General features: G+C 40.3%; 1 protein-coding gene across 1 annotated transcript; it reads right to left on the bottom strand.

Annotated features, from left to right (window-relative positions):
- Nucleotides 1–3356: 3356 nt before the first annotated feature.
- On the bottom strand, nt 3357–20961 carry LOC119730267 (vacuole membrane protein 1-like). Its single transcript, XM_038203077.1, has 13 exons — nt 20814–20961; nt 17540–17799; nt 15052–15142; nt 13844–13954; nt 12783–12862; nt 12031–12115; nt 11071–11122; nt 10211–10299; nt 9712–9792; nt 8998–9114; nt 7922–7983; nt 6775–6877; nt 3357–5404 (listed from the first exon to the last, which is right to left on the bottom strand). The coding sequence occupies exons 1-13, from the start codon at nt 20898–20900 to the stop codon at nt 5252–5254; spliced, it is 1371 nt and encodes a 456-aa protein (XP_038059005.1). The 5' UTR covers nt 20901–20961; the 3' UTR covers nt 3357–5251.
- Nucleotides 20962–21704: the final 743 nt, after the last annotated feature.

Here is a 21704-nt window from a genome sequence, read left to right as displayed (position 1 = left end):
GACACAAAAGTACTTTATAAGTGGATTCTGAACTAAAACAATAAGATTAATTTGGTGGACCTCATTTCACAGAAAAAGGATATACCAAAAAGGTTTGCGAAAGTAACTATCGCTTCTTGGAAAGAGTCATAATAAAGATAATGAGTGTTTGTTTGGAGGGAGGGTCACCACCCTAGTTTGAGGACCAGACATTTTACGTGTGCAGAAAGCCACGGTCGGACGTCTGATATACATGCATCCTAAATTGTATGCGACCCCGCGCGCCAGCCAATCTGAGTCGACTTTCGAAACTCTGACGTCATTTCGATCAGAAATATGGACCAAACTGTTGATTGGTCGATGTGGATGTCATGTTTTGTAATACAACAACGGGTAACCGAAGAACCGATGTATCAGGGGCCCGCTGAATGGTCAGAATATCGAGGTCAAGATTATGTCAAGAGGTCATAATTAATAGCAGAGTCATAAACCCTTGCTGTGCAAGGGGGTATTCCATAATACTTACCCTCCACACACTAGCGACAGCTGCATTATTGTAAGGAGGTATTTTCCTTAGTAGGCATTGTCTAAAAAAAAGTGTCATCAAATCATCGTATAACTTTACCTGTAAAAACACAAGTGACATTTTTTTTTCAACAAAAACAAAGTGCATTCATAGGCCTATACACAAACTTACTGTAATGTTAACAAAATTGAAACACACGCTGTTGCTAATAGATTTTTTGTTCTGGCATATTTATTTCTTCAGCAACTCTTTTAACTTGGGTTTAGTATATATCAATGTGTGTCAAAGGATACATTTAATTTTGAAGTTGATCCATTTGATAGTGCACGTTTTCCTGAATTCACAAACAAACTATATCATTAACCGAATACAACCACATACAGTGGAAAGCAACAAATGATCAGTTTAATTGTCCTATATTCAACAAAATGACGATGCATTTAATACTACGTTTAAAAAAAAAATGCAATTACAAAAACTGTGCAACAAAAACAAAGTTAACTGAAGGACATTGGCCAAAACTCAACTAAAATTTTGCAAAACTTGCACTGTATAGATCGGGGCGGAGTGACATCATCCCATGAAAACATTAATCACACCAGTTTTCACTGGTTGCTACGTGTTACCGTTCAGCACTCCAGACTCAAGAACCATTTACTTTCAAGAACATAGGTCTGGGAGCTAGATAAGCCAATGTGAAAAAAAATTCCCCGGATGTCCACGCCCACCTATTACATACACTGTGACATCAATTATTGCCTTAAATGCTGTACGTGAAACGAATATCACTTTCATAAGCAGTAAACCCAGAGGATGAAATCAAACACAAAAGCTACTCGGACAAAATTGACCAAGCACAAACATTTTTTTTGGTAGTTTAATAAAATATCTCACGTCTTCAGTCCACCCTCTGAATAAATGTGCTTAGCAAGGACACACAAGTTAACATACCATAACAAAAACTTCAACACATCTTGAAAAGATTGTGTAACAGATTTTTAAACAGCCGAGAAATAATGATATGCGTTGATTCGATTATGAATAAAAGAAAAGAAAACAAAACGAGCCCAGAACAATATCTTTTGGATTGTTGGTAAGCAGCAAACCATTAATGTTTGGGAATGATGAATTGCTTTGGAGGGAATGAGTGCCTTTTAACCCAAGAAAATCTATAAGGACCCTACCCTTAAAAAAAAACCCTCAGATTTTAAGCGAAATATTTGCCTATATACTTAACATTTTTTTCAGCTTAACATTTATATAAATTTCACAATTTGTCTTAAAGGAATAAAATTAATATGTGGTTTGCGTGGATTAAATAAGTACGTTTAAAACTGGCTAGGGGCCTGGACGTGGATAATGACCCGCGCCGAGAAGGCGAGGGTCATTATCCACGTCCAGGCCCCGTACCAAGCTGGTTTTAAACGTACTTGTTTAATCCACGCACTTGTTTAATCCACGCAAACCAAATATTTATTACCATTCATCAATACCTTTCCGTACAAAAATCAAAACAAGTCAAATATTCACAAATTTTCAACGATTTTGTTCAACAGTTTTACTTCATGTTTTGTGAAACACCCCTCTGGCCATGTCTATGGTATGTGCCTCGGGTGCGTACGTAGTGCTAAAAATCTCCTTATAAGGAAATTGGCGTGCGCGCGCGGCGCGTTCTGCGCGGGTGGCGCAGAACACAGCGGTGTCAGTTACCGGCGGTTTAGAACCACTCGCATGACAGGCCTTCCATCTATAGGAATGGGTAAACTGTCTCATCTCAGGTATTTATGAATCGTAAGTCATCAACAAAATCCTGGACCCATTTCACGAAGCTGCTATGCAGAAATGGTCGCCAAGCATATTTTTGCAGGGGGCCAATCACATGCAATCAACTTCCCCGGTCATTTTGGCTGGTGATCTGTTTTTAAAGCACATTTCTTTGTGCTTACTAAATAAACAGCTTAGCAGCTCCATGCAGCGTGGCAACTCGATCCTTGGGATTTCTCAAAAGATCTTGGGACTTTAGGCCAGAACTTGGGAACATTTCGCTGAGCCTTGGGATTGTTTGCATTTTGAGAAGCACAGAAAAGTATGGATTGGGCATGCGCAAAACGTAAATTGATGCACTTTCTGAGCACAATGCACATAAAAATAGGGTCTGCACCGCTATTTGATACAAAATGCTGATATCTTGGGAAATCTTGGAAATTTTTCTGCAGTCATTTTGGGATTTTTCCCATGGGATGAGTGGCCACACTTGCGCCATGACGCCTCTGCTCATAACTTAAAACTCAGTTTCAGTAACACAGTGAAACTGGTCCTTTAGTGAGAATATACACAATTCTGGTTCTGGTGGAATACTGCATAATCTCCTCAGCAGGGATGTAATATGCAGGCGCGAGGTAACTGAGCAGATATTTACATGAAGTGGGCCCCCTGATGATGTCATCTATGTTAACCCCTTAAGCACGGGTTATAATGGGGACATTCCTCCACACATAGTGCAAGTGGCCCGCATGACTGCACAGCCTTTGTGTGGTAGCGGGACTGCACAAAAGCAGCAGCTGTGGAACTACCCACTAGCCGTGTGACAGGCATACCACAGCTGGCAACTGCATTCCAATGAGGATTAGCGGCCGCGGCCATGACCGCTTCCCGAGCGCATGGGGTTAAGAGATTGAAGTTTCGACTTGAAAATTGATACAAAATTCATTAATCCAGTAAATAAAATGTAAGATAATAATACAAATTAGTAGACATCAATTATCAAATAATTACACAAGTCTGCAGCTGCAATATATCGGGTGGCACAGTGCTCAGCACTTTTGAACAATTAGCATCAGCAACCAAAATATCTTCTGAGTTCTTGATAACAATATATTGTCACTTGCACATAGAATTATCAACTTAAATTAACAAAGGTTCTGTAATGACAATAGTTGATTTCAGCACAGCTTTTGTCTTCTCCTTACCGTGGTTGGCTGTTGCAAAGTCACATGGGGTTCATTAATATGCAAAAAGTATGTCAATTTTGCATACAAGTGCAAAATACTCACACATTACGTCATTGCCTTGGTCACTGCATGGAGCAATATTTGCCAAGTACATGTAAAGTACTGAAATAAATGGCGGTTCACAATGAATTCAGGCACTAGTGACTTTTCTATGCTCCCTTTTGGGCCTATAGTGACAACAGGAAGGTTTTTCCCTGGGTGTATAGTTAGGCGCTAGTGCCCTTATGTAATAAATGCAATATGTACAAACTATTGTTGAGATGTAGTTATCCCATCACCACATTATTTCATTATTTATTTCATTGTATCTTTTATATTATCACCAAGTGCTACGGAAAACCGGAATTCACAAGTTGATTTCAACTCAAATGTCACCAGTAGATAACTTTTTAAGTTTAAATTGGTTTGAGGACAAGAAAATACTGGGATGTCAGTGGGTCAGTGGGGAGTGGCCTAGTGGTTAGGGTTTGTGACTCCTGATCAGAGGGTCAGGGGTTCGAATCCAGCTGCAGGCCATATGTTGTGTCCTTGGGCGAGCCACTTCACCCCCACTTGCCTCTCTCCACCCAGGATTATTGATGGGTACCGGCATTAGCTGGGGAGTAACCTGCCATGGACTAGCATCCTGTCCAGGCGGAACAGAAATATTCTCAGTCGTTTCATGCTACTTATCCAGCTGCTGGCCATATGTTGTTTCCTTGGGCAAGCCATTTCACCCCCATTTGCCTCTCTCCACCCAGGAGTATTGATGGGCACTGGCATTAGCTGGGGAGTAACATGCTTTGGACTAGCATCCTGTCCAGGTGGAACAGAAATATTCTCAGTTGTATCATGCTACTGAAACCGGGGATAAACGCCGGCCTGATGGGCTACAATTAGCTCATGACGGACTTTACTTTTACTTTTCACTAGGATGTCAACTAGTGTCCAGGTCCATAGCACTATTCGTCTTTTGCTAATGTCTTCAGGAGAATGTCTGAAAGAACAGTACATTTTGTCAAAATGTTGAGTAAGCTGATTCTTCGTGAGACCACAAAAAACCCACGACAGAAATACACGGTGATACGGAAAATATCATACATGTTGTTGAAAATTCTTTCTGAATTAAAAATCAACGCATTATGATGAAAGTTTCCTAATTTGGCTTAAGTAATGTGACAGTGGTATACCTATCTGGAATCAAAATAGCCCTTCCTTTACCTACCAACTCTGTGGCTCAGGTTCGAATACTACCCAGGCCAACAAGTGGATCGGGAATTCGGGATTTCATTCCCCATTAGATTCCTTGGATTTTTCCCTGGAATATTGTTTTGGGTTCTCCTCCTACCTCAAAAGCTGTAATTTCCTTCGTGAATTTCTACCAAAAGGGACCCACTAGAGCTATTAATTGGCAGGAATTTTGTGGGCTAACCGGCTAAATGCCAAATAATAGTTAATCAAAAAAGCAACTCAGCAGTGCTATAAACAGTGCTCCAGAAAACAAGTAATCGGACCATTTCCAACAAAAGAAGACTCTCCAAAAAGAAGGAAAGAAAAAAAAATCTGCCTGAATTCCAGTGGGGGCGACTGGGGAGGGGCGTAAATTTTGATGGCGTGCGCCCACCCCCCGCCCCTGATACGTCGCTGCTTTGTCCCCTTCCAATCACGCTAACTTGAACCTTTTCATCTATATTTTTTTCTAACGAGTCGGTGCTTGAGTTTAACAGAAAATCTTGGAGGTCCTTTTCGTCGGTTGTCATTGCGCATGAAGGTGGTTCTGCGTCTCCCGTTTCTTATCGTGTAACCGCTTTGCATACCGCTGCGCGAGGGAGTTGACGATGGATATGACAAAGTAGACTACCATGATGATGATCAGCTTCTCAAAGATCCAAGACAGCCAATTGGTGCCCTGAAAGAGGAACGAGAAAAAAGCATTCCAGGTGCTTCACAACTGAAATAGTGTCATTACTTACTCTTGACCAGAGACCACTATTGACCTATCGCAGTAGAATAGCGTTAGAATCGCGTCAACGCAGCCTGTGAAATATTGTCCAATTACATAATATACAAATGGACGCGGAACGCGCAAAATCTGAGACAAACAAAACTTAAGGGTACAAAAATTCCATAGGGTTGTCTAAGGGGCGTGGCTAACTCGCAAACGGCAATAGGTCAATTGTGCATCTACATAAATAAATTATGTCATCCCACGATCAAGTGTGCAACATAGAATACTGTAGTGAATCTTTGTCATCATATGGAATACAGATGCGTTTTATTTACTGTGTTCCACGGTCGCTAATGGGATGACAAATTACATGTAAAGATGCTAATTTTGAGTTTCCCCTCCAAATTGCAATTGCTTTTTCCTAGCAATGTAAACGTTATTCACTTTTGCACGAGGCATTGGTCCAAAAAATTCACTGACGTTTGAAGTTATTCAATGATTTCTTCACAAAATTGGAATTATTGGCTGCCAGACTCTCGCAGGGTGGGTTATTTGTGCACAAAATGAAAGCCCATTATCAGAGAGTAGCAGAAGCCCAAAATTGGCATAAAAGTAGTGTTTTTCACCAAAACAAAGCATACAAATTCAAAATTCGTTTGGAGAGAAATCCATATTTTGAAAGGCATGGGGCATCACCTTTAATCTTCAAGTTACCTGAGGCAGAGTAAAACTGAATGCAAATGCTGGGGAATTTTCAGCAGCTACGCTACTACACGTGCTATAGTGACGTCATGAGCAGAAATTTGGCCCGAGCTGTTTATTGGTCAATTGGCTGCCATGTTTCTGTAATACAACAGCGGGTTACCAAAGACCTGATAGAAGGCGCCTGCTGAATGGTCAGAATCTGGTGGCCAAGACGCAGTCTGGTTTTTGCATTATTTATCTTCACTAAAGGCCTGCAACACTGACCATAGTCAATGGCTAGAGCAGGCTCCGAACTGAACTGCATGGAGGGGACAAGTGAGAAATGTAGTCTCTGCCTTTCGAGACTAACAGAAGGAAGATTGCTGAGGACAAGAGAGACCATGGAAAAAAAACCCCGGCCAAGCCCAATGACCAATCTTTTATCTGCAGTCGCTGCAGTAGGATCTGTCTCTCCGGATAGGTCTCCTAAGCCATCAGCGTGCCTGCATTCGACGTGGACAACCTTCATAAAGCCTAGCCATGATGATGATTTATCGCCGAATCGGCACGCATATCACAGAAGCTCGCTGTGCAAGCACCTACTCTTAATACCTAGACTGAAGACAACCCCACTTTGCTCAAATTACCTGAGTGACAGATTCCCCTGGTTTGTGATGCAGCTTGTGTTTCTGCTTCTCCAGGTAGTCTCTGAACGGCGCTTGTAGCGGGGGTCCTACTTTAGGGATCTTACTGTTGAAGCAAAGAAAGGAATGAACACTGTTGCTATAACATGTATAATGCACAATCAAAAGCCAGTTGTCAGTAAACTTATATCAATGGATGTGTTTGACTAACTTCCCTTGGCTTACACTCGAGGAAGCCACCAAATGAGGCTAATCGAACGCTGTGGTGAATTCACCTAGCATTCTTGGAAGGTCGTTGGTCGTTGAAGGGCGGGACTTTAAAATGTAAACAAACATACTGTTTTGTGCTTCACTGGTAAAATAAAATTAGCTTGATCATTGCAACCAGATCAATAATAATTGCTAGAATCGGAATAGGCCATCAGCCTGGGGGTTTGGTCAGTATCAAATCAGGGGACAAATGATTGTTGTGTGCATGCACAAGGAATAACGCCCCTAGAGTGGTAACAAGCATTTTGATGGACATTTTGAAAAAAAGGATAACAACCAAAAAGCTGCCACCGTTGCAATGCTATCACATATTTTCCAACTCTGGAGGTGTATACCTTGCCAAAAATCGCTATGACAATTATTCCCCTCATTTGATACCGGTGGCCATATTTTTGGACTGAGGCTGATGGCCTAGAAGATATGCTCTGGATTAACAAAAATACATATACACTGTAACTGTCTCTTTGCTCTATGATCCAACTGAACAACTTTAATAAAGGGGAATATTTCTGTCATAAATATCTCCATTGTAATCAATTCCTATTCAAGTTCCTGCCATCTTTAATCTAGCTAGCCACGAAATCGTCCGATTACGTCATTACAACTGGGCGGCCACCAGGGACCTGGTCACCGGGCAGCAGTGGTTGACGTGAGGCAGACACGAGTATCACATGATGGCTATTCAAACGCTCTCATGTAAGTTTTACCTTTACATGTGTAAGGGCTACTCAAATGCACCCAATGTCTAGCATCCATATTTTAAAAAGTGAATTACCACAACAGATACACAATTACTATGTTACTCGATTCAGACATGAAAAGAACAGCCACTTCTCCTATTGAGGATTCCATCACATTTTACAACATTTGAAAATCTTACCCAAGTAAGTCGACTAAGGCTTCAACATGATGCTCACTGAATGTCAGAATGACGAAAAGTTTCTGAAACAACAAACAAACAGGCCGGTAAATCATTTCCGATTTGTACACAAAAAAACCCTTGCAGAAAGTTGAAAGCAGCTCAGCTGTTCACTTGCTCCATTTAGGGCCGCCTTAATAGGGTGTTAAGCTTCCTTCTCAAATTTTCCACTAGTTTCTATTGTAATACTATTACAGTATTTTTTTTTTAATGCCCAAGTTTCCAAACAGTTTCTAAATCTGGCTATCGGAGAACCCAAAGTTTCTAGACCACAATTGCAAAAATAACAAAGCAAGGTTCAAAGGGGCAAAATGGGAATGCTTTAAATAGCAGGGCCCAATTTCATGGCGCTAAAAGAGCATCTGTCTATCTCACAGAGACTGTAAGCAGTAAGCACAGCAAAAGGCACGCTTAACCCCCAGTGAGAAAAAAGTTGCTTAAATCAGTGACGTAACAACAGAAATCTCCATGCGCGCGCCACTGTTAACACATCCACGCTGTGAAATAGTGCTTAAGGCTAGCACAATTTTTCTGCTATGCTATGCTAAGCACAACTTTTCTGCTAACTATTAAGCAATGCCATGAAATTTGGCCAACAGCTGTCCGCAACAGAATAGACTAATCCATCAATGCTTGTACGACACTGTATAGCATTGCATTTACATGACGGATCCATGAAAACACACAGTGATGGGGCAGGTTGGGGCGGTATGGGAAGTAACGGGCAGAGCAGTTGGAAGAGATCTCACTTTATACAACAGGGCCCAATTTCACAGCGCTGCTAAGCACACAATTGTATGCTAACAGAGTAAGCATAACCACAGCAAAGGGCACGCTTACCACGGGGAAAAAATTTGCTTAACATACACGCAGTGACGTAACAATGGAAATCTCCATGCACGCATGACTGTTAGCAAATCCACGCCGTGAAATAGTGCTTAAGGTTAGCAAATTTTTCTGCTATGCTAAACACAACTTTTCTGCTGACTGTTAAGCAGCGCCGTAAAATTGGGCCCAGAATAGAGGAAGCAAATTACCTGTATATGCATCTTGATTACTGCTTTCCCGATGAGGGTCGCCCCAAAGAATGTCCAGAACGGAACCAAGAAATGACCGCAGGTGATGCCAGCCAAGTCAAATAATGGGTTAGGGATCTGGACAAACAGATTAAAAATGAAACAGTTACGATAAAGAAATGTGTGAGGTGTTCTGGCAAAATGAGACAGAACTGGGCAGGGGTCGCAATGAGGGTTTGTTGGTATTAGGAAAGAGAATAAAAGTCTCCGTACAATACTGTTTGTTGCACTTAATCGGACATTCCGTAGACAAGTTACGGCTTTTTAAAGTTGGCATTTATCGAAATGTTAAACAAGTAAATAGTGACAAAAGCCCTTAAAATTTCAAGTTTTGTAGTCGTGATAATGAAAGATACCCATTGTTTTTCCTTCAAAACACTTTTATTCCATGATTTGTATACTACATAAAACTATATGTAGTAGACATATCAAAGATTAAAACTATCAATAAATCCCCCCAAGCCAAAATATCCCCATTCGTTTTGTGGCCAGTTCCCAGTTTAGTATAATTCTGTAAGAACGCCCGACACATGAGGGTTATATTCAATTTAATTTCATAAATTATGCTGCAAGGTGAACAAAACAATTGTCTTTGAATTCTTTTTCAGAAGTCCTTTCACCACTTTATACAAATATTTAATCGATAAAACCTTTTTTACAACATGCTTGACTTACGGATGCACATGCTAAGATACCGAAGAATCCAACGCGTTGTACTAGCCTCTGAATACCAAGCTTAACACGAGTTGCAAAGTCCTAGCAAAAAAGGAAACGATACGTAACAATAAAAAAATGTTATCATAAAACAGTGCACGAACTTAAATTCAATGCAGCTGAAAAAACATAAGCGAAATTAATTTAAATGTACATTGAAAAAACGTTTTTTGGGGTGCAAAAAACAATGCATTTAAACAAGTTCAGCCTTAAATAATCGTTGGTATAAAGTGAAGCATCCACAATGAATGCATGTCAAATTAACTCAATTAAAAAGGGACATAAGAATAAACATTGTCCGGATCTGTATTTATAGCTGTGTAATCATACAAGCTTTGTGGAAAACATACGAGAGCTAGGCACGCAGAGTTGTAAAAATTGCATACAACTTGATTCCTGCGAGTAGCCACATGGCACTCGCCAGAAGAAACAAAATTACAGAAGTAGTTCTCATTTGTACCTGTTGCTGAGGGTCCTCGGACATGTGCTCCATGATCGCTTCAAACTCCTCATAATCTTCATTGTCTGGCTCATACCCTGATAACCGAGCTGAAAGTACAAACATGTTTGCCATCAGAAGTGAGTACTACCAATCAACCATCAAATCAATAACATATGATGCGCAGGTACCGTGATTTCAATGTTTTTGTTTTTATTCTGGGGTATTTAGGCAGCGCCCTGCTAAGATTAGTTTACATGGAGCTTAACCCTAACCCCCTGGGTCCTTTTGGCTAGGAAGTATCCTCAGTCCTGCAAAATCCTCCAATGGCAACTATTTAAAAATTGGATTCAGCCTGAATCCTCCAAAATCATCTGTTATTTCCTGAATGTGTTCAGTGGAGGGGTGACCATTGCCTCCATCCGCAGTGCCTAAATGACATTCACAAGCAGAGCGGACAGTATCGAGCATAATGCAGAGCTCAATGCATGGCTGAGCATAAACAATGCTGGGTACACCCTACGGACTCGACACACTGCATCCTCCAAAATGAACTGACACTTATTTGCCATACAGCCTCAATCTTCTTAAATCCTTCAAAACCCCTAGGAGGATTTTGGAGGACTGAGAGTTAAGGTTAACCCTAACCGAACACAACCCATCAAAGTTCAACAGCAGGTTTGTGTTTAAATCTGTTGGGATAGGTACAGTACCCCTAAACAGATGGTCTTTTACACTGGGGTTGGCATACCTCCAGAAACTAAGTCCAACAGTGTGTGTATACAATTTCCCATGTGGGTGTTGGAATTTGCCTGAATGGGTATGGTTCCTAGTCAATTAGGCTGGGGAGTTTAGGGTTAATGTGCATTTAATAATCTTACCAGCCTTTGCCATGAAGTACGGAGGTAATTCACCAATTGCTGTACCAGCACCCTGAATGAAGAATGAAAAAACCCACAGTTTAAATGAACAATTCTACAGTGTTGTAGTCAAGTACGTATATATGAGTACAAAATACAGCCAAGTACCAAACTATCGAGTGCCAAGATATCGAGTACTGAGTACCAAGCTACAAAGTACTGAGTTCCGAGGTATCGAGTACTGAGTTCCAAGCTATCGAGTACCGAGTTACAAGGTATCGAGTACTCAGTACCAAGCCATCGAATACAGAGTACCAAGCTATCGAGTACCGAGTACCAAGGTATCGAGTACCAAGTATCAAGCTATCGAGTACCAAGCGCTATCGAACAGAGTACCAAGCTATGGAGTACCGAGTACCATGCTATCGAATACAGAGTATCAAGCTATCAAGTACTGATTACCAAGGTATCAAGTACTCAGTACCAAGCTACCAAATGCAGAGTACCAAGCTATAGGGTACCGAGCAATCGAGTACCAAGTACCAAGAGCTATCAAATACAGAGTACCAAACTGTTGAGTACCGAGTACCAAGGTATCAAGTACTGATTACCAACCTATCGAGAGGATCTGAGTTAGGTTTTGCCCTACACCGACGTATAAACACTGTATATTCTGAGGCTGAGGCTCAGAGTTGAGTGAGATCTGATAATTAGGGTTATCACGGAAAATATTACTTAGCAAATGAATGAGCTAAGCGAAAATCAAGACAACCCCTGTGCCAATGGCAACATACATCACATAACATTTCAGCTAGCAACCGGCTTAGCAAACATTTTCATGCGCTTAGCAATTTTCTAGAAGCTCTAGAAAATTGTTATCATGGACCATCCCAAACTAGGTTTGCTTCTAAAAATTATTTGTAATAATTTTTTATTCATTTATTTATTTATTGTTTTGGCAATAGTACCACACACACTTACCCACATGAACGCTTCCAGCCTTACTTTACTGATGACATTCCATACTGTCATAGGATATGTGCTTTGCTCACTTGGACAAACAATCCTGAAACGAAATCAAGTACATGTAGTGGAAAAATTAACTACTAATCAAATTATTATATTTTTTTGCAACTTGTCTGAAATGAAATTGTAATACACATTATTACTGACTACATTGTAGCTGTCTTGTTATCCAAAAATGTTCCCTTTTTGTTTGCAAAAATGACGTGCTATTTTATTTTTACACAATTCAGATGGAAACAAATTGTTAACAAAATCTTTTTGGGATGATAATTCAGATTATCAATTTATCAAAAATGCTTAATCCATTTTATACAAGGCCTGAATAAATTGCCGTCATCTGACTGGTGGGTCGCTGATCGTGTGTCATTGCATTTTTTGTCCCAACGCACGGCACGGCCGCACGGCAGAAATAGAAGTTCCAGTCCACGGTTAATGTAAGATCCATTGCACGGTCGCACTTTTGGCGGCTCTGACCAATCAGATGACCAGGATTTATTCAGGTGATGTATAACACAATAATGAATGTTCCACATTCCTGCAATGGAAAGAATAATTTCATTCGGTGACAGATGGAATGTTCCATTCCACAAGGCAAATGGAACATTCCATCTGTCACCTCTAGAAATTACCCTTACCATTGCAGTCACAAACATTCAATATTTGAATATTATTTTGTAACATCACAATCAGAGTGAATAGAAACATACTCATCTGGGTAGGGCGGCTCAGGAAAGTCCACAGATTGGCACTCAAAGGCAGCGAGGGTGACTGATGCTATATGGGGACCCTACAAACAAACAGATGACATCACTGTGAAAAACACACCAACTTTCAAAGCATAGATCACTTGATAGAGTCTGTGTACAATAGCAATCACAGAATTCAAATTAGGTTTTGCCCTTCACCGACATTTTTTAAACACTGTATACACAGTGTGTTACCTCCCGAGTGAAAGTTGGAAAAAAACACTCGGGTGGGACTCGAACCCACGACCTCCTGTTTTCTAGTGCAGATGTCTTACCACTCGACCACCGAGCTAACAGGATCGGTTGGCCGGTTCGAATCTTATGTACATAGCAGCGGGTAACACACTGAGTATACAGTGTTTAAAAAACGTCGGTGAAAGGCAAAACCTAATTTGATTTATATCACCCCGACGCAAAATTCCATCTTATAATAATCACAGAATTGTTTGAAAACAAAGACATAACAAGACAAGAAGGTTTCATATTCTGAATGTATTCCAAGTCAGTGTGTAGTAGTCGAGTACATTTCCATGAGTACAAGTGCGAGTATGAATACATAAACATGAGTACGAGGCAATTTTTTTCAGGAGTATGAGTACGATTACCAACAAATGTACTCGAGTATGACTATGAGTATTAGTACGTGCACTAATACATGTGTACATATTAGTATTAGTACAACAGCACTGTTCTGAGCTAACAATCACGGATAAGGCCCAAAAATAATAGTTCTGCTTCTGGTTACCCTACATACCCTATTTTGACAGCCCCTACCCCAATTGTTTTGGGGACAAATGAGGGGGAAAAAAACCTCATCAATTACTACCTTTTACTCTTGACTACACGCAGACACCTACATATGATCAACATAAAACAACTTGCACAAAAAAAACCCCCTAGTACCTACCGTACCTATCCTATTTTCAAATACCATGTAATAAGAAGTATTTTTGTTTTTGGCATAATCCTTCAGAAACATATCAGCACATTTCAATATTTACTTTTTGCGACTTTCAACTTACCAGATACAGGAGAAAGGTATGAAGTCCGGTACCCAACCCCACTGATGACAGGACGCCTAGGCCTATCCAATACAGGCACCATACTGTCTGTTTCCTCATACGCTGAACATACTATTGGAAGGAAATAATACAAGATGGAAAGATTGTACTTCGGGAATCTGATATATATCGGCTAGGGAAAAATGCCCATACAGCTCCAGTTCTTTTCATTGCTAATAATCAACCCTTACTCCCTGGCATGAGTTACTAGGAACCATACCCATCCTGGCAAATTCCAACAAAACGTGCCGTTGGGATTTGATGGGTTGAGTTCTGCTAGGGTTTTAACACACAACCTACATATAAATGCATTTGCAGAAAAGTTTTGTGGTAAAAGGTTGTAAGATATCCAATATTGAATTAGATCAGAACACTATCTCAATGTCTCAGATATAGATTAATAGACCATGTTACCTGTGACGTCATACCAACAGGCAAGACAGTCAATCCAAACATCCTTCCCATGTTATTTTCCATCATTAACCCTAACCCTCTAGGCCCTTTTGGCTGGGAACCATCCTCAATCCTGCAAAATCCTCCAACTGCCACCGTGTCAAAATATGGAGACAGCCTCAATTTTCCAAAATCATCTGTTATTTCTTGAATTTGTCCAGGGCTAGTGGAGGGGTGACCATTGCCTCAAACCTTCAAAATCCTCCAACAAGCACTGTCAATTGCTTGAGGCAGTGCCGATGACATTCAGAAGCAGTGCGGAAGATATGGAGCACAATGCAGGGCCCATGATTTTGCATGACTGAACATTAACAATGTTGGGTACAGCCTACTTACTCAACACAATGCATCCTCCAAAATCAACAGACACTTTTTGGGCCATTCAGCCTCAATCCTCCAAAAATCCTCCAAAAACTGCCTGGAGGATTTTGGCTGATTGAGGAGAGTTATGGCTAAAAAATTTATGTCAACACTTTTTAAACCACTCCTAGTTCAAGAGATAAACATGCTAGTGCAGAAAAGATCAGTTTTGCGGAAATTTTGGCATCACGTGACCACAGCATCAACGTTGTAAATAATAGCACGGTAAGTGTATATACATGTAGGGAGGGTAGAAACGGCATGTACATAGCAAGCAATACGATTTTGGATGCTTAGTAGACAGTGTCTGTCCTCACATACATGTATGAGGCAGGTCTGTAGTAGACCTAACTTACCACTTGGTGACTTCCCTCAAGGTGATACAGTACTAGCATGGACACTACGAGTAGACTGGTGACAAGTACCTTCTTCCTATTTAGCCATAACCTGGCATGGAGAGAAGACAGGGATCCATCAATACTAACCACTTGGCTGTGTCCGGCTTGAAATTACACACGCGCCTATGGAAGCACTTCCCATAGACCCGTGTGTTATATCCAGCCGTAGCCAAGTAATTGGCACGCAGCCTATCATTCAGGTCATTTCATCATTTTGTTCGTTTTAATAGTTCTATGAATGAACAATGTTGTGCAACAATGATTGTCAGTTTCTGAGGTTCACAATTACAATGAAGCATACATGAAACACCACCAAGCAAGTACATGTACATGTACATTCAACTTATGTGGTGCTATAAACTCAAGCTAATGTAACTGCAGCGTACCCTACTCAACATTTTAATAACATTGTCAACATTTGTTACAAACTGGAACCGGGTAGCTGAGTACTGAACCGCGACAGATGACGCTTGCCAAAATTGCATTTTACACTGTAAAGCTCCAAACCCAAACACGGCAAGTGCATGTATATTCACACTGTTAAATTCTGTTAAAGGGAATGTACATCATTGGCTTTTGCTGTAATTTTGGGAAATGAACTATTCAAGGGGTTAGTATAATAAATCAAATATTGTTACACTGACATTTGTGAAGTTTTGTGTTCGAAAAGGTTGGAAAAACCAAGAAAAACAAAAATGTTCAAGTAGTCTGGTCCCTGACTCCACAAAAGATAAAATGGATCAATTTATAGATGATGGAAAATTGTAAGGCAAGGGAACCATGCAGTCTAGCTGGCCTGCACCCGTTCATGAACATGTAACCTATAGCAAACAAAATTTGGACTGAAAAAATGGTAAATTTGGAGCAGTAGTTGAAAAATAGTTAGGTTTTTCCAACGCTGGTCGGCTGACCACCGTTGGAAATGTATACAAAAATACAATTTTCTCGAAAATGACTTCACACCAGGTGCCATAATTTTACAAGATGCTTGAGACTGTCATTTACCAACATCCTAGCAAGGTATTTCGTAAAAACGTGGTAGTTTTATTTTTCGATGTTTGCAAATGTTGTCTATTCCCTTTAAGAACTAGATTTCCTGACAATATAGAATTATAGAGGGAATTTACCAGGTTCAGTTTTGATACTTAAGACCTTCTTCTCCCCAGTACCTGTGTTTTACTTACCATTATTAATTGTGTTATTTGTTTTGTATCTCAATTTACACAAAATCTCTTAATCAGATTAAATATTCAATTACAGAGAAGTTTGCTCAAGATTTTTTCCAAATAGTATTATGCAGCACATTGATTGTGGCTAGTTAGTCAAGAGAACACAACTGCAAGATACAATGCAGAACAATAATTTTACTGACATCCAGTCGTCAATAATTTACTATTTTTATCTGCACCGCAGAATTTATAATGCACAGACCACCACCTGTAGTGAAATGGCCTGTTTCATGAATTCCACAGATACTTTGTGCAAAGGTTACCAGTATTGGACTTCAAGGAATCATTCTGTGCAAAGCCTATACACTGCAGCTCGGCTTCAAAATGTATGGAAACTATATACAGTATTTGTGTTATGTGTAAATGATGCATGTACCTGCATGTTTTGCCAATGAAAGGAAACCTCCCTCAACAATCTCTATGCAACCTTTCAGGATCATTCATTTACAAAGCAACCCATTCAAACTGATGTATGACCCTTCGATTATGCACACTGTGGTTCTAAATAATGTACATGTACAGGTATATTTTTGTACAAAGAACATTTTTGATGTTTGGATATTTTCTGTGTACATTACACTGGAACTGGAAGCAGTCTTCAATATCAGAAGTACAGTCAAACCCCAAATATCTAAGATAATTAAGTTGGCCTCAGTGACCCAGCCTTAGTTAAGTGAATGTATGTTTGTAATTCCATGCATACTCTGTCTGGCAAATTTCAACAAGGCAAGCCTAGCAGTCAAAATCAATCAAGTGACTGTTTTTAACAGTTGAGTGCTCCCTGCTTTTATAAAGCAGGATTGACTGGCTGTGATTGTGATGAAACCTGATATAGCTTTGCTTTGACTGTAGGAGATTGGTAAGCCAGCTGTGCCTACCAGTCAGTTGTTTTTGCCTGTTGATGGAATTTGACCAGTCAGGGTGCCTATTAAACCTAGTCACATTGCCTACCAGAAATATGATCCGACTGTTGGTGACTGGCCTGTGTAAAATGACAGGGGCACAGGATTGAATTTTTGACTGTCTGTGACGGCAGATGATTTGAAAAAGCCTGAAATCAGGAAATTGAAAGAGGATTTACATCTCTGGTTCTTGGGGAATGGGGAGTGGGGGTGGGATTGGGCAGCCAACCCCCTTTTGCCCCCACCCCCCTCCTCACGTACCTCAACCCCCCCCCCCCCCCCAATACATTCCCCATTGCCATCACTACTCCTTACCGGTGACACCACCCCACCAGTATCACCCACAACTCCAGCCCAAAGTACATCATTGTAGTCAGGGGTTTCTTGAGCAGTGTGATCTTAGCTCTCTCTTCGCGCTCCAGGCGGTGCTGTTCCCGTATCTCGTGGTGGTCCTCCGACTCCAGCGGGCTGGGCGTCCCCCTCTGGGACTGCCGGGGTCCCTTGATGAGCTCCCCGATGCCTGGGGTTAGGTTGTTTTGCTGGAACATCTGGTCTGTCTCCTTGAGACGATTGATCTGGCAGGCAAATAAATGGAAGAAATAGAAGGAGAAAGATGATAGCAGCAAAGGGCCCATGTAATTTAACTTTTTTTTAAAAAGGAATCCTTGAAAACGCACCTTTGTGTTCCAATTATCTTATATTCATTTTCCTTTTTGCCATTTTTATGAGCATTTTGGTGCCTTTTTGGTTTTTATACAAGTGCAAATTTTTATATTTGTGAGAAAAAGTGTGATGTCGTTTCAGGCAGAAACCTCAATGTTGCAGCTACGTTTTGTACATTGTATTTTAGCACCAAAATTTGCCAGAATTTGTGATAGTTTGCTGTACTTTTCTTTGCCGATTCGTTGTTGATTCGGCACATGACGTTAAGCCAATGAACAAAGTTTCTCACAAATGTTTTCAATGAGCAAGGTTTGTGTTAACCATTTGAACAGAAAATCCCCTAAAGTGATGAACAGTGTCTTCTTCAAATGACATCACAGCAACAGCGCCCTCATTTGTCAGAAAAAAGCAGGGAATATTTTAAATGTTTAAAAAAAGTGCACTTCTCTATCAAATTAACCCCCCAAAAAGGGATGTCGAATAGATTTCATACATTTAAGAGAAGAAAGTTGCACAAAATATGTTCCTGAGTAAGATTCATGTCATGGGCCTTTTAAGATATCATGCAGTTTGATGTGTACAAATTGTATTTCGTAATCACAAAAAAATTCAAAAATTAGTCACAGTAAGTCGTTCTTTCTAAGGATGCGACTTTGCGTTTAATTTTGTAAATGTTTGGCAAATATTTTAAGAACTGTTTTAACGTTTAGCCATTCACATTCAGGCCAAAAAAAAAAAAAAAGTTCCTGCTTCCGATTACATGGCATTCGAAAATAGGGTAGGTTAGGTAGGGAATTTTTTTGTACGATCATACGGAGGCGTCTGCGTGTTAAGGGTAAAAGGTAAAAATTGATGGTTTTGGAAGTTTTTTTCTCATTTTTGCCATAAACAAATTAGGGTAGGGGCTGTCAGAATAGGGTAGGTAGGGAAACCGGAAGCAGAACTATTTTTGTTTTTTGGCCTCATTACATGTATGTCTGCAGACTGGTGTGATTGACATGTTAAATCAACAATGGCCTTATAATTTGCGTACATGTACTTCTATAAATGCGCATGCGCACATTACGCAGAGGAAGTGCCAGCACAAAAGTGGAAAAAAATACGGGACCCATTCACGGTTCGTGTTTTTGAAACTGTACTTTTTTTGCTGCCAATCCCTAGATAAAATATTTTTACAATACAGATTGAAATTTCTCTTAACACCAATTTAGATTTGTTTAACCTGTCACAATTATGCAGTGAAAAGTGGTGGCATGACTCTGCATATTTCAGCAAAGCACACAATATTACAAAATAACCATGACGGTAAATAAAAGGCCTAAACCTGTGTCATGCCTGTAAACATGCTAAACTTCCCCCTCTACCAGCAAAACAAAACAAGGGCAAAACTAGTATCATCAGACCTCCTAAAGCTACGCGCTCCTATTTCTGCGCACTCGCCTTTAAGTTATATTTTGCAAGGCGTGCATCCTAAAAAATGACAATCTGTCACTGGGATCGTATCCTTTGATGCACGAACTTTAACCAGCAGCGGAAAAAATGTGGAAATTTAAGGCTTTACCTGGAATCCAGGCATAAAATGAAAAACATTGGCATTTTACAGCTAATTACTAAGTACACATGCAGGCAGTGCTTTCGGGCATGCAGTAATTCGAAAATATGACCGAAAGGTGACCTTTCTTGGTCTCCTAATATCGTCAGTACTATAGTTAAGATATCATACATGTAGTCTTTGTATAAGAATTTGCAGTTTCTACAAGGGTGTAAAACCTACGGTGCAACTAACAAGACACATTTCTTATACCATTTTGGATTTTTTTCGGCCATAAGTTTTAAAATCCGACATCTTAAAAACTGTCTCCGTTGATTGGGATGATCAGAATAACAATATCATTGGGATCTACATTTAATAGGTAAATATGTATAAAATCTATTTATGTAAAAATGTAAATATAGGCCTTTGAATAAATCTCCAAAATGGGATATTGAAAATATTCGTGAAATTACGAAAAGTGTATTGACATTGAAAAAAGAAAGGAAAAAGAAAATATGTTTGAAAAGCTCAGGAAATTTATTTTCCTAAAGCCAACAAGTCTAAGTTATTAAAAAGAAATGTTTATATTGAGTTATGTGGCCCGGACAGCACATTTTTTTCATGAAGCATCTCCTGCGCAGAATTGGGCAGGATTCTTTTCTACAATGCCGGAACTGCACACTTTGGAATTCCCCGCTTGCTGCCACAAATAAAGGGATTTCCCTTTGTTAATCAGTATGGCATGTATGGTGGATGATCGTAAGCTAACATAACAATACAAGTTTTGTTGAGGAAAAGAGTGGTTGCTTTGCTTTTTTTAAGCTACTGGGTTGCAAAGCCTTATCTGCGCAGAAATAGGAGGATCGAGGATATAATAAGACCAGAATGTTGCAACCATGCCACTTTTTCTTCATATATTCTCAATAAAGGTCAGTTATTTCAAAAATGTTGAAAAGACATGAATCTGAGAAACATTTCCAAATTTGTTAGGAAATAACAAAAACTTTTTCTTGACTCTCCATAGACTTTGTCATAATTGTACACAACCGCTGAAGTGGTGTAGGCCTAGCCTCTAGGCTGTAAAAAAGTGTAAAAATTCTTTCCAATAATATACAGAATTTACAACTCCCCGACACAAATTCCATCTTAAATAAAACAATATAAAACAAACGCAACTTAACAATAATAACATGGAATACAAGATTTTCTTTATATGCAAAAATTGTTATGGCATAACATTAGGCCATTCCTCCATCCCCCCGCCCCGCCCATCCATTGACAATGACAATGTTGAATTTGAAACGTGACTGAACTGCTGCGAGTCGAGTGTCTGAGTGTGCGAACGTGAACCCTTGACAACAAGCGAGTAGGCAAGTCATTTCTTTATTTTACCATTTCTTGTTTCAGTCCTGTGACCCGCAGACCACGTTTCTTCAGCTCCTTCTTCAGCTGTGAGACTTTGAACTTCGAGTAATCCATTGCTGCAACAAATTCTAGCAAAATTTATAACAGAACCGGCAACTCCGTGAACACGCGTGAAAATTTACTTCTGGGTGCCGTCAGCCATTTAATTCTAATAATAGACTTTACCATCAGTCGATATACTGATATGTACACGTCACGACTACCAACTGATTGTTGAAGTCAATAGAGGGCGTCCTATAAGTTTCACAGACTTTTCTTTGGTGGGCGTGGCAGTGAACTTTTCTCTGTTCGAAACATCGGCTACTCTTTTTGAAACCTTTTCCATTCAAGCCAAATGGAAATGGTTTTAGCTTTCGTCAAAATTGTTGGATTTTGTATTTCTGAGACATGAGATGGAACATAGATTATGCCACAGTCCCCCCCTCAAATTGGGCCCAGCAAGAGCCTCCTGTGTGTATGTTTAAAGGCCTTGGAAAGCAGCGAATCATCCATAGAGAAAGACACTAATTTAGGAGTAAAACACTCTTTTGAAAAAATTCCCCCAAGAGTGGAGGGTAGGTGGTTGCTTGCATCAGAGCTGCTACACAAGTTGAGGAACCACCAGCCCCTCCCCCAACCCCACCTCACCACCCCCTCCCCCAACCCCACCTCACCACCCCCTCCCCCAACCCCACCTCACCACCCCCTCCCCCAACCCCACCTCACCACCCCCTCCCCCAACCCCACCTCACCACCCCCTCCCCCAACCCCACCTCACCACCCCCTCCCCCAACCCCACCTCACCACCCCCTCCCTTTGTCTTTCTTTTATAGAAATGGAAATATTTATCTGAACAAAATTTTTAAAATGCATGCAAAA

This window comes from Patiria miniata, unplaced genomic scaffold (assembly GCF_015706575.1).
Source record: "Patiria miniata isolate m_02_andy unplaced genomic scaffold, ASM1570657v1 HiC_scaffold_22, whole genome shotgun sequence".
Lineage (NCBI taxonomy): Eukaryota > Metazoa > Echinodermata > Asteroidea > Valvatida > Asterinidae > Patiria > Patiria miniata.
This window is presented reverse-complemented; position numbering and strand designations above follow the sequence as displayed.